Here is a 13,867-nt window from a genome sequence, read left to right on the forward strand (position 1 = left end):
GAATGGGAATTAGTGGGGGCTTGGGGATAAAGGTGTGAAAAGAGTATTTTCACCTTCTATTCTATATAAACCTGTATGTCTCTGTTTTACTTGTATACTTAAAAAATAGGATTAAAACTCTTAAGGAAGAAAAGCCAGCAAATGAGTAATTTAAAAATCATGGTTCTGCCTTAATTTGGTCTTTATTTTGACTACAAGTTAAAGGTCAGATGATACTATAAGTGCCTCAACAAGTTTCAACCCAGCTAACATTATGGAACAGAAAAAATTTGGTAAGAAAACACTGCTAAACTGCTCAAGTCCGTCTGTTTTTTGACAGGGATTAATTTAATGATCCCATACATTGATTCCTGGTAAATGATAGCCATTCAGTTCAATACAGCATATAACTGTACATTATCATACTGCACCGCAAAGTATCAATCTTTTTAGAACACAGCTATAATAAAAGCAGCATGTTTTACAGAATCAGCTCCAGGATAAATAAATGCAAAAAAAAAAAAAAATACCTTTAAATTAAAATCAAAAGAGACATTTAAAGTTTGGGCATTCTTCATTATGGGAAAGAATCTTCCACTTTGAGACTATTATATATCAGAAAAGCTCCATCTGTTGTGTAATTATCTCTGATAAACGGCCTGATGCTTCGAGCTTCATTAGAGAAAAGGGAAGAGAAAGACACATACAGAGAGAACTGTAAATCAATCTCCCCACCATATTTCACTTAAAACCAGCCCAGCAGGAAGTCATAAAGTATTTTTAAATAGGTAGTATTTTCTAAATGTTCTACTAGAATAAGCCAGCCTGTTTTGCCCAATATCTACCTGGGTCTTCTGAAGTAGGCGTAGTCCAAAAAAGGGAAAACTAGTTTCATTGAAAGATTATTAGAAATTTAATTGGTAAAAACAAACAGTCTTGCTACTTGGCGGCTGTGATATTAATTTTCCAGGGGACAGATAAGGGCTTGTCAGACAGGACTGAAGACTAGAAGCTAGTGAAGCCTGCCCAACGTATGTTCAAAGACCCAAGGGCAGTCTAGCAAGGACATCTATTAAAATGCAGTACTATTTTATTTCTATTTTATTTTACTTTCTAAATGCCTGAGGGAGCCGGGGTATCACCAAGAACCAGTTTCCAAGGAAACAATGGAAATCTCCTTATTCAACCAAATTAATTTAACCACAGATAAAGAATGTTCTCAAATTTCTATTTTGGGAATCACTGTCATAATTAAAAGAAAATCCAGCCAGCAATTGGAAATGAAGCTTTCATCGTTAACAATCTTCATTAACATTCCAGTTAGTATGGTTCTCACTTTTTCTGTATGTTTCCTTTTGGCTATAACAAAAGCATCTCTTGGGTAGATGCAGTAGAGAAGAATATGAAAAATCTTGAGTATTATGGATGAAAAAGGCCCAGAGCTAAGTGCTAGTCCTGTCACGTGACTCAAAGCAAATTACCATGCAAACCTTTTTCTCATCTGTAGAATAGGAAGGAGAATATCTGCCATGCCTGCCTTGCACACTGTCAGATGATCCCAGGAAAATGTTTGTTAAAGTGCTTTGTTAAACAGTGGTTAGCAAACTTTTTCTGTAAAGAACCACTGGGTCTCTGCAGCAACTACCCAATTCTGCCGCCGTAGTGCACAAGCAGCCATAGACACAATGCATAAATGAATGAGCATGGTTGTGCTCCAATAAAACGTTATGAACACTGAAATTTAAATTTCATATAATTTTTAAATGTCACAAAATATTGTTTGACTTTTTTCAATCTTCTAAAATCATTTTTTAGCTCGTAGACCATATAAAAACAAGTGATGGTCTGGATGTGGCCCATGGGCTGTATTTTGCCAATTCCTCTTGTAAACTATATTTTTATACATGTGTTGGCTGCTGTTTATTTCTTACTATGTGCCTCCACAGAGCTTAGGAAAGTATTCTGTATGAGGTGGGCCCTCTCTAACTGGTAGATTAGAATGTCAGAATATTTGAAAACAAGCCCATTTCTTGCCATTACTCTTCCCCAGTAGGAGGTATGGATATCAGCTCTGTCTGGCATTAGTTCTCTTCCTCTCCTGCCTAGAAAGAAACAGACCAGCCAATTCTCCTGAAACACCTCAATTTCTATCCAATATGTAGTGGGACTAGGAAAATGAACACAAAACAAAACCTAGGTAGGCATGCACATCAGAAGTCTCCAAACATGTCATAAGTAGAGACGCCCAGGGTAACAAGAAAGCTGATTTACAGGAGAGAGAAAGGGCATTTTTTCATCTTTTAAAGTCCGATCTGATAAGACTCTGACTTAAGGGGACCAGTCAGCATGCTGCTCATTTAAAAATAAAACAACTGGTTCCAGAGTTCTATCTACAATCTGACATTATCCTTTCTCTCTTTAAAAGTTGGGTCAAGAAATGTAAATACAAACCATGGTTTATCTCCTCTATGAAAACCCTGAAAATTGGGAGAACAATGAATAGTAGCAAAAGCAGGAAAAATGTTAGGTTTTTTTGTTGTTGTTGTTATTTTGTTCTCCTTCATCCACAGTTTACATTTGCATGCAATGGTCCTTTACACTATAAATCACTACAGAGACAGGAAGCTATGGTGCAATGCCAGAAAGCCAGGCTGCTCTGCGATCTTGGGCAAGATACTGAATCATCTGTGCCTCCATCTCCACATCCGTGAAAACAGATATGGTAACAGTCCCCACCATACAAGGGTAATTATGACGATAAAGTAGGTTAATACAGATAAAGTATTTCGAACAGTACCTGGTACTTGATGAGTACTCTAGTGCTAGCTGTTACCATTATTACAGCATTTAAATGCTATGACAAGTCCTTTGGTCACTATTTGAGTTTTGTTTACACTGCCTTTTTTTTTTTTTAAAGTTTCCAATGACTGAACTTCCATAGACTCTTCTGTAGACATACACAATGGGAGAGGAAGAGGTATGTGTGTGAATTCAGACAAAAAAAAATATTATTTGGAGCTTTTGGATATCTGTTTTATTTGACCTTCAGTCAGGTGGGGGTTTTTTTTGTTGTTTTTGTTTTTAAAGATTTTATTTATTTATTTATTAGAGAGCGAGCGAGAGAGAAACAGCATGAGAGAGTAGAGGGTCAGAGGGAGAAGCAGGCTCCCCGCCGAGCCGGGAGCCCGATGTGGGACTCGATCCCAGGACCCTGGGATCATGACCTGAGCCGAAGGCAGTCGCTTAACCAACTGAGCCACCCAGGCGCCCCCTTCAGTCAGGTGTTTTAAGAAATTCTTTTGGATAAAAATCTGTCCTGTTTCTTTGCTTAACCACTCTTGTCAGTAGTTTGTTTAAGATTTTATTTATTTATTTGACAGAGAGAGAGAACACAAGCAGGAGGAGTAGGAGAGGGAGAAGCAGGCTTCCCGCCAAGCAGGGAGCCGGATGTGGGGCTTGATGTGGGGCTCGATCCCAGGACCATGGGATCATGACCCTAGTTGAAGGCAGCCGCTTAACGACTGAGTCACCCAAGCGCCCCACTCTTGTCAGTAGTTTTTAACTCTACCTGCAGTCTTTTCAATACAGCATTAACGTACCCAGACTGTCACCTTTCTTTTCGTACATTCATTTGACAGTGAGAAGCAAAAAGCAGATATAAACAATACTCATTCTCTTGATTATTACAGAAAAAGTAAGACCTTCTCACAAGTCCTAAACAATACACAGCATTCCAGTTCTACACAATAACAACAGATCCATAATTACTGTATAGTTAACAAATTATGTGGTACTTGGATTTGCAATCCCAAACCCATTCCCCAGCAACTTCCACACCCTACCTCTTCATACCTCTATATAAGGGAAGCTATGAAGGACCAAGAGATGAAATTCTGGTCCCGAGGATGCTAAAAGATCAACATAAGTAATCCCCTGCCTCCTCTTCTTCCACCCTGCTTCTACGAGGTACATCACAGCTGAAGAAATTCGCCAGGTACCTAGGGATAGGGCCTTCTACTCTCACCTGGGTCTTCATCGCTACTTGGCAATCACTGTAATTATCTCATGTTGACTCATAATGCATCCGCCCTAAAACTTTAACAAAATTCCCTACTTTTCTCATCCCTATATACCTCACATACAAATCAGGCACACATAGTTTTCAACCTCAGTGAGAAAGCTTTTGCAAATGACATGCTTACTGATCACTGCTCCTGCTGCCTCCTTTCTTATACCCCGAAATTCTTCTGTACCTGTGTCAGAGAACAAGCCAGAATTTCAGGGAGAGGCATATATATTTGAAAAGGTGACCTCCTTGGGGGCCTAATCTTGCTCATTTCTGTACCCAGCACTTAACCTAGTGCCTAACAGAGTAGGCTCCCAGCAAAGACCGCTAAATGAATATACAACCAATCTGCAATAGATTATTAAATAGCTTATATTTAGGTAATCGACCTCATGATCATCAAATCCAAATGTCTCTTGTCAGTTTACAGTCTGCAGCATTCTAATGATAACACAATTGGTTGCAAACATAGGCTTTGGAGCCAAATTAGTGGGTTGAACATGAACTATACTAAGAAGCAGCAGCTCTGGAACTTTGGACTGAAGTCACTGAACCTCTCTAATGCTTTATCTTCCTCATCTGTAAAAATGAGGATAATAAAAGCACCTACCTCATAAGACCCTGTGAAAATTAAATGTTAGTACATGTAAAGAGCTTAGGAAAGTACTTAGAAAATAGCAAACACTTCATAAATGTGAGCTTACATTTTCATTATTACTATGAAAGAACACAACAAGCTGAAATTTGTTCCTTGGCCTCTGTGAACTTGCCCACTATCATTCTACTCTTCTCTGACTTCTTCAAGTTGCGTCCTCTGTTTTGATTTCACTCTCAAGGTTCTATTCTCACTGCTTTTTCTTGCTCTCATCCTTGCCAATCTCATTTAACCAGTAAGGTTTCAACTATCATCTCCCAAGTGCATGAAGCTAACTCTGACTTCCCTCTCCTGAGCTCCAACTCAACCAGCCCACTTGAACATGAAAGTCATCATCATATCTCAGATTAGCAAATCTCCTCAATTCCTCAGATCTGTGAAAACCTGAAGATTACAATAATGAGCCTTATAAGGATTAGGAAATAAGACTGGTTTCAGCGAGTTGCACTCAAGATAAACACACAATGGTTTAAAGCAGTGATGTCATCAGAGAGAGAATGGATCTGAAGCTAGTAGAACAGAAGACTGAAAGTATTTAATTATCAAAAGAAAAAACATGGCAGTGTACAATGGCCTAGACAGGCAAGTTATGGAAACACAGGAAGTATTGTGTCCTAGGGGCTACAAAGCTAAGAGCAGGTCTAAGTCCAGGCAGAGGAGGGAGAAAAGGTGTATGAAGATGGAATCTTGCACTGAATGCAAGACCTTCCTTAGATGTACTTAGAGCACACCTCACAATCAGCCTGACTCAATTAAAAATTTACTTCATTTTAATTCCACTTGGTGAGTCCACACTTTGCCATTTGCTATATAAACCCTCGTACAGGTTGGCTTCCCAGAAAGGTCTGCCTCCAGAGAAAATGTTTTAGTCCTATGTATAAATTTTTATTTCCCTATTTATTTATTCCCTATTTATTAGGATTTTTCATGATGAATTAATAAAGTTAACTTCTGGTTATGATTTGAGTTTACACATACCTTAATTACAGAGAGAGAAAGTGTTGATCTTGGCAACATGAAAATTTCTATTTTCTGTGGCAATTATGTTTTACATTGTGAAATAACTGATTAAAAGCATGGTTTCTGAAGCCAAATGCCTGAATTTGAATACTGGTTCTGGTATCTAGTTGTTTGCGACCACAGGTAAATTACCTGATCTCTTTGTGCCTGTTTCCTCAGCTCTAAAATGGGGATAATGATAGTATCTACTGCACTGGGTTATCATGAGGCTTCTATGAGAAAATGTTCAGAACATACAGAACAATGTCTTACAAACAAAGTGCTCAATAAATGATAGCTACTGTTATCTCAGTCTCACACACAACTTGGCTACTCAGGCTGGTTTGTTGTGGCCTGATCCTGGTATATAAGAATCCAATCAGATGAGATCCTGACCAGCTCCAAACTTTCCCTTAGACAAGGAGTTCTTCACCTAAAGGCCATAGTGAACTTAAAACATTTTATTCAAAATTGGGTATAAATGGATGGTGTGTTTTTTTCTAAGACAAGGGGCCCTATCTTTTATCTGTTTCTCAATAAGTACATGACCCCAAATAGATTTTTAAAAACAAAACAAAACCTATTACCCCAACATTATCACTACCATTTTAATCTTTTCTTTTTCCCTCCTCCTCAATGATTTCTACACCTTCCCCTGGGCCTCTATTCAAAAGGTTACAGTATTTTAAAAATTCTTCCTCTGCAATGTTATTCTACTATAATCCTTCCCATTTTCATTACTGCCAGGTTACTTCTCCAAAAGAACTGTAATATTACTTTCTTTGCTCAAAAACATGACTATTGTCTAACATCTAAATATCTAAGCTGAACATTTAAACCTCTCTGACTTGATCATCATCTACCTTTCTAGCCTTGTCCTCTCTAAATGCCCCTAAAGGGGTCATTTGCCAGTGCAGGACTCCATGTACCTTTCCTCCAAAGCTCACTCTACTCTGTTTAGAATGTCTTTTCACCACCTTGTGTCTGTCTTCAGCACAATTTTCTCCAGTAAACCAACACTCTTCTTCAACAATCATTGTCTTTAATATTTAAGAAGAATCATTAAAATGGACTCAGGATTTCTCAACCTTGGCATTGCTGACATGTTAGGCTGGATAATTCCTTGTTGTGGAGGGCTATCCTATGCAGAGTAGGATGTTTAATAGCATGGGGGGACAAAATCACTCCTGGTTGAGAACCACTGACATATTATAACAAATATATTTAATTTACCCTGATAAAGAGTAAATTCTTTGAGGACACGGACTTTGGCCTTCTTTATTTTTATATTCTCAATGTCACCTAGTACAGTGGTTTATGATAAATAATTTGTTCTCTGCTAATCTTTCCAAAGTTAGTAGGCAGAACATTCTAACCTACCATATTCCAAGGATTTCTAGATGTTCATTAAATCTGAAACATCAAATTTCAACCTGTTAATTTAAAGCTTTTAAGAGGCAAAAACTGCTATGTCAAAATGTGCCTAAAATTTTCAACAGACACTGTTAGTTATAGCTGTGTCCCAAAGGAGCTGGCTACAGCAATAAAAAAGTTAAGTGGACAATGGACTTCCATATCACATATATAACAATAACATTCTATCGCTGAGGACTTACAGAAGAATAAGAGAAACCATTTCCTCCTCTCTTCAAATACCCTATGTTCTATGAAGTATATAGTGTTATTATCTCAGTTAATTGCCTAGAAACATACAAGGCCCAGTGAGTGACAGAAGTAAGGTTTCCAAGGTTCCTAAATTAGGAAGTTCTCTAGACCAGTGGTTCTCATCAATTAGCGCAGATTAGGATCCTCTGCAGAGTTAAAAAGTACAAGTCCCTGGGGCTCCCTCCAGATCAATAAAATTAGACTCAGAGAATGGTGCTAAAGATTGTAATTGTTTTTGGTTTTGTTTTTTTTAAATCTCTAGTGGATTCTATTTTGCAGGCAGGACTGAGAACCACTGCCCTAGACTGGTTCAAGACCTCATACCTTGACAGTTAACCAAAAAAGCTATCTTTGAAAGGACCTTAAGCTCTATGGAATAGCTAAAATTTATTCCATAACTTGCTGACGAGGGCCTACCCGTCAACACTTAATCTTGATTTAGAAGAACTGCTATCTTTTCTTCTGAGACAAGGCATTACTAAGAAGCTCATGATACAATTCTTGGGCTGCTTTCTGTACCACTTCAAAGATCTGGGCACTTACACTCCTCTTTACTTGGTGAAGTTACATTCAATTCTGTCGGAAGCGGCTGCTGGCTGGGACTAAGAGTTGGCGTGGTTATCGAGGTATTGTTGTTGTCACTGGTGGTCTCTTCGGAAAACAAATCTGATTGGCTGTTACTTGTACTTGGAGCGGAATCATCGTCTGGTTGTTTCTTTTGAAAATCTGAAGAGAAAGAGTGATATAACCAGTTTAAAGAAGGAGTTCGTAATTTCCTTGGGAATTAGAAAACAACAAAAGTACAGAAATAAAAATTAAATGTAAGGGGGCAATAATAAAGACTACCCTTAGTGACAAAAAAAGAACAGAAGTAAAATACCATATACCGTATATACTTCCCACTGGTGGAGGGTAACTGGAATTAAAGTTTTCCATGGTCCTTGTATTGTCAGAAATATGGTAGACATACCAATTTTTTTCTTTAAATTCAATTTAATTAACATATACTATATTATTAGTTTCAGAGGTAGAATTTAGTGATTCATCAGTTGCATATAACACCCACTGCTCATTACATCAAGTGCCTTCCCTAATGCCCATCACCCAGTTACCCCATCCCCCTGCCCACACCCCCTCCAGCAATCCTCAGTTTGTTTCCTAGAGTAAGAGTCTCTTATGGTTTGTCTCCCTCTCTGTTTTCATCTTATTTTTCCTTCCATTCCCCATGTTCATCTGTTTTGTTTCTTATATTATACATATGAGTGAAATCATGACATTTGTCTTTCTCTGACTGATTTATTTCGCTTAGCATAATACCCTCTAGTTCTAGCCCTGTCGTTGCAAATGGCAAGATTTCATTCTTTTTGATGGCTGAGTAATATTCCAGTGTGTGTGTGTGCGCGCACATGCGCGCACACACACACATCTTCTTTAGCCATTCATCTGTCAATGGACATCTGGACCCTTTCCGTGTTTTAGCTATTGTGGACATTGCTGCTATAAACACTGAGGTGCATGTGTCCCTTGGGATCACTATGTTTAGACATACCAGTTTAATGTAAGATTTTACAAAGCCAAATACAATTAAAATGTTAGGGGTAGTCAGCGGAAGGAAAGAAGAAATAAAGAAAGGTTATTCAAACCAATAGAGGACAGGTAAGAAGGGGAAAAAAAACAGCACAGAGAAAAGCAGGGTAAACAGAAAACATAATAAGATTGTAGAAATAACTACACATATGTTAGTAATGGTAATAATTGTAAACTGACTAAACTTAACAATTAAAAGAGAATGTTCAAATTGAATAAATGAGGTCCTGTTTTACAAAAGACATACTAAAAACATGAACATGAGAATAAAGAAAAATTTAAAGTATATTAAAAAGAAATACAAGCAAAGATACATGACTAAAAAGCCAGTAACGGTGGGGCATATGGGTGGCTTGGTCAGTTAAGTGTCTGACTCTTGATTTCAGCTCAGGTTACAATTTCAGGATTGTGGGATTGAGCCCCACTTTAGGCTCCATGCTCAGCGGGGAGACTGCTTGAGAATCTCTCTCTCCCTCTGCCGCTGCCCCCTATATCTCTCTCCCTCCCTCTCTCTCTCTCTCAAATAAATAAATCAATCTTAAAAAAAGAAAAGAAAAAGGCGAGTAATAGCTACAGTACTGTCAGGAAATGGAGACTAAGGCAAAAGGCACTGTTAGAGGGGGGAAAAAAGAGGATCATTATATAATAGTAAAAAAACAAAAAACAAAAAATGAGGTGTGCGCACATACACAATTAAAAACAAAGAATTTACGGGCGCCTGGGTGGCTCAGTTGGTTAAGCGACTGCCTTCGGCTCAGGTCATGATCCTGGAGTCCTAAGATCGAGTCCCGCATTGGGCTCCCTGCTCGGCAGGGAGTCTGCTTCTCCCTCTGACCCTCCTCCCTCTCATGCTCTCTGTCTCTCATTCTCTCTCTCTCAAATAAATAAAAAATCTTTAAAAAAAAAAAAAAAAACACAAAGAATTTACGAGGAAGATAAAACAATTTTCAACTTGTATGCACCTAATAACAAAGCCTCAAAATATATAAAGCAAAAATGATTATATTTATGGGAAACTGACAAATCTACCATCATAATGGGAAGATTTTAATATACCTGCCTCAGCCAAAATAATTAGTAAAATTAGAGAAGATTAGTAAGTTTAGGCTCATGTACCCAACAATAAGTTAATAAATTATTTTCAAACATGAGGAATATTTATAAAAACTGACTGAAACCTGGCTAAATCTTGACCACATATTAACCTATAAAGCAAAAGTCTTAACAGATGCCAAAAAATTAGTAAGATAAAAACATTATTAGCATCAAAAACTAATGATGTAATGTATGGTGACTAACATAATAAAATAAAATTTAAAAAAACATTATTGGGGCGCCGGGGTGGCTCAGTCGTTAGGTGTCTGCCTTCAGCTCAGGTCATATCCCAGGGTCCTGGGATCAAGCCCCGCATCAGGCTCCCTTGCTGGGCGGGAAGCCTGCTTCTCCCTCTCCCACTCCCCCTGCTTGGTTCCCTCTCTCTCTCTAATAAATAAATAAATAAAATCTTTAAAAAAAAAAAATTATTAGCTCACCACAGTGCAAGTAAATTAAATATTGATAACAAAAACTTCTATATATTTGGAAATTTTTAAAATATTAAAAAATAAATTTAAAAAATTTAAAGTAAACTCATGGGTCAAATCAGAAATTAGAAAATAAATAAATGATAATGAAATGACTACTTATCAATATCCAGTAAAGATAAAGATGCAAGTTACATTATCCATACCTCAGTCATTTCACATAGGTATATGCCTGAGAGAATCTCAACACACATGACAAGAATGTTAATTATATATTGTTTACAAAAGTAAAAAGTAAAAAACAACCGGAGTTCCATAAATTGTACTACATTCATATAATGGAATAATGTATACTGTGAAAGCAACTACTGCTACACACATCAACATGAATAACACTAAAAAAAAGTAGTAAGATTGTACTTACCTAAACCTTAAAAAGAGGCAAAACTCAATATATTACTTAGGAATATGTATGTTTAAACCATTAAAAAATGATTAACACAACTCAGGTTAGTGGTTGCCTCTTAGGTTGAAGAAGAGGGATGTGAAGGTGAGAGATACACAGAAAGAGTAAAAATTATAGGTAATGTCCATTGACAGCATAGATTAAAATAAAATTCATTCATATAAGGGAATGCTCTATGACAGTTAAAATTAATAATGCTACATATACAACAAAAACATCTCAAATACAATGTTGAGTGAGAAAAGCTATGGAAGGCTATATACAGTATAATACTTTAATTACAATATAATGACATGTGTGGAAATGATACACCAAATTCAGGACAATGGATATGTTGGCGAGGTAAGGCAGAGAGGAACAGAGATCTTCAATTCTATCTGTAATTTTTCATTTCTTAAAGGTGGCAGTGGGTATATAACTTAAAATTATTAGGTATAGTCTCTGTATGTTTCATTTAAAAGTCTAATGCTAGTCTATAAAGTACAGATTATACTATATCAATTCAGAGAAGGGGAAGACCCTGACAACTCCACATTGCTTCATCTTTTAAACCACAGAGAAACTGTTATTATGCTCTATCACCTCATCAGAATCACTGTGTGGTTTTTTCCCTAAGACTTTATTTATTTATTTGAGAGAGAGACCACAAGCAGGGGGAAGGGCAGAGAGAGAATCAGACTCCCCGCTGAGGAGGGAGCCTAAAAAGCAGGGCTCCATCCCAGGACCCTGAGATCATGACCTGAGCTGAAGGCAGACACTTAACTGACTGAGCCCCCCCCTGGCACTCCCAGAATCATTGTTTTAACATATACTGAGCTATTATTTATGTTGCACTTACCATGTGCCAGGCACTGAACTAAATGGTTTATGTATATAACTCACTCACTACAATCAATCCTCAAGACCATCCTAACAAGGGAAGTATAATTATACAATTAAATACCACATCACTGATGAAGAAACTGAGGCTGAGAAAGTTTAGATAATTTGTTCCAAGTTAATAGCTAGTAAGCAGCAAGATGATTTAAATGCAAGTCCATCTGACACCAAAACCCATGGTCTTCAATCACAAACATAGGATGTAAAATGGTGAGCACTAGTTTGGCTCAAGGAAAAGGCCTCCATGTCAAGTTCCCACTGATTTACAGAACTAATGGTGAGTGCAATGGATTTAGCCAAAGAATCAGTAACTTTTGTGCTGATCAGTGATCTAAAGCCTCTATTGCTTCTTTTCTGTGTATTTATTTCTCCTAGCTTTCTCATTCTTTGGTGTTTTGACATTTTAAAATGGCTTATTATCTCGATGTTATTTGTACAGCACCTTTAGAGAAAAAGGTACTATATAAATGGAATAAAAATACTATAATGATGTAATAATTATGCTTTTTTTATGTCATGTCATCTCATTAGCTCTCTTATGTCAATAATCATTGTACCCCTCCTATAACCATCTCTACCATAAGGCCCTAAAAGAACTGCAACTGAGTCATCATTATACCATCTAGCACAATACCCAATACTTGGAGACAGACACACAAACTCACTCGCTCAGGCACAATAATACTTAAGGGTAAATGACACTGACGTCTACAGACAATAACCAGGTCCCACCCACATAATCTCCAGCCCATGCTTGCCATGCTCCTTCATGCTCAAGTATTTTTCTTTAAGTTTTCTTTTGTGAATCTTCAGTTGAAACAATGTACATTCTTTTAATCCATTCTCCCTGATGACTTTTCTGCACCTCCACAGGATGATCAAGTGAAAAAAAAACATCAGACTAATAGTATTCATTACATACCAAACTGCACACACAAAAACTAGAAGCTCTATACGTTCTCTGTTTAAATTAAATGAAAAGCCCAGGAATCAAAGAATTTTATATTCAGAATTCCCTTTAAAGATCCAGCTCAATCCTCTCATCTTACAGATAAAGAAAACAAGAGCCAAGAAAGTTCATGCAAGTTACCAGAAATTCATGGAGTTAATCCTCATAGTTTTTTTTTTTTTAACTCTTAGGCCAACATTAGTAACTTATACACTACAAAGAACTTTAAAGTTGGAACTGGATTCAAATCCTAACTTTGCTATTTATTGGGCATATGGCTAAAAGCAAACTGTTTAATCTTTTGAGGTCTTATCTGTAAAACAAAAGGAGGGAATTATTTCTACCTTTCACGATAATGTGAATTAAATAAGACAATGTATTTATAAAGTATCTGGCACATGGGTACTCAACAAATGATAGCCATTAAAAATAAAAGGTATTTTCCTAGTTTATAGAAAGAGCCATGAATTATCTCTTCCTTTTAGTCTTGACTTTTGCATCATAATTCCTACTCTCTTGCTCCTCACTTTCTGAATCATTTGGTATCCAACTGCTGACAACTGGGGGAAGGAAGGAAGGGAAAGAGGGAGGGAGGGAGGGAGGGAGGGAAGGAGGGTGTCAGTAAGTCCCAGAAGTTTACTCAAGGTCGAAGGGGAGCAGATTTACATCACATGGAAAAAGTGAACAACGAAACAGGCAGAGACTGCCTCTCATCACTCTCCTCCGGAAAGCAGTAAGGGAAAGGTGCAGAAATAGTCACTTCATTTGATTCAGCCACAGTAAAGACTTGTTCCACTTGTACAGTTCTCATATAAATGGGAAAACTAGAAATCTCCAAGCTTATCAACCTCTATGAGAAAAAATAGGAATAATTATCTATTATTGTAAATTGGTAGACTTAATCGTGTATCCAAAGGTGTAAACTTGGTAAATACAAGCTTTCCAAAATAGTTATTTGTAAAACCTGGTAAAAACCTTTGAATTTTATTAATGGGATTGCTGTGCAAAAGTGAACAGAAGCCATCTTGGCAGCTCAACTCACTATCAACTAAGGGGAAAAATAATTTCTCAACAAAGGTACTCTTGGAACCTGAAGTAC

The 13,867-nt window shown here is 37.2% G+C and overlaps 1 protein-coding gene across 2 annotated transcripts in view; it reads right to left on the reverse strand.

Annotated features, from left to right (window-relative positions):
* The window catches only part of ZFAND3 (zinc finger AN1-type containing 3), a 337,499-nt gene that overhangs the window by 75,133 nt on the left and 248,499 nt on the right, over window positions 1–13,867 (reverse strand). For both annotated transcript variants that reach the window (XM_021684705.2, XM_021684704.2), the window contains exon 3: window positions 7,908–8,090. In XM_021684705.2, the coding sequence (XP_021540380.1) occupies window positions 7,908–8,090 (183 nt within the window). The remainder of the gene's footprint in view (window positions 1–7,907; window positions 8,091–13,867) is intronic.

Source organism: Neomonachus schauinslandi, chromosome 8 (assembly GCF_002201575.2).
Source record: "Neomonachus schauinslandi chromosome 8, ASM220157v2, whole genome shotgun sequence".
Taxonomy (NCBI): Eukaryota; Metazoa; Chordata; class Mammalia; order Carnivora; family Phocidae; genus Neomonachus; species Neomonachus schauinslandi.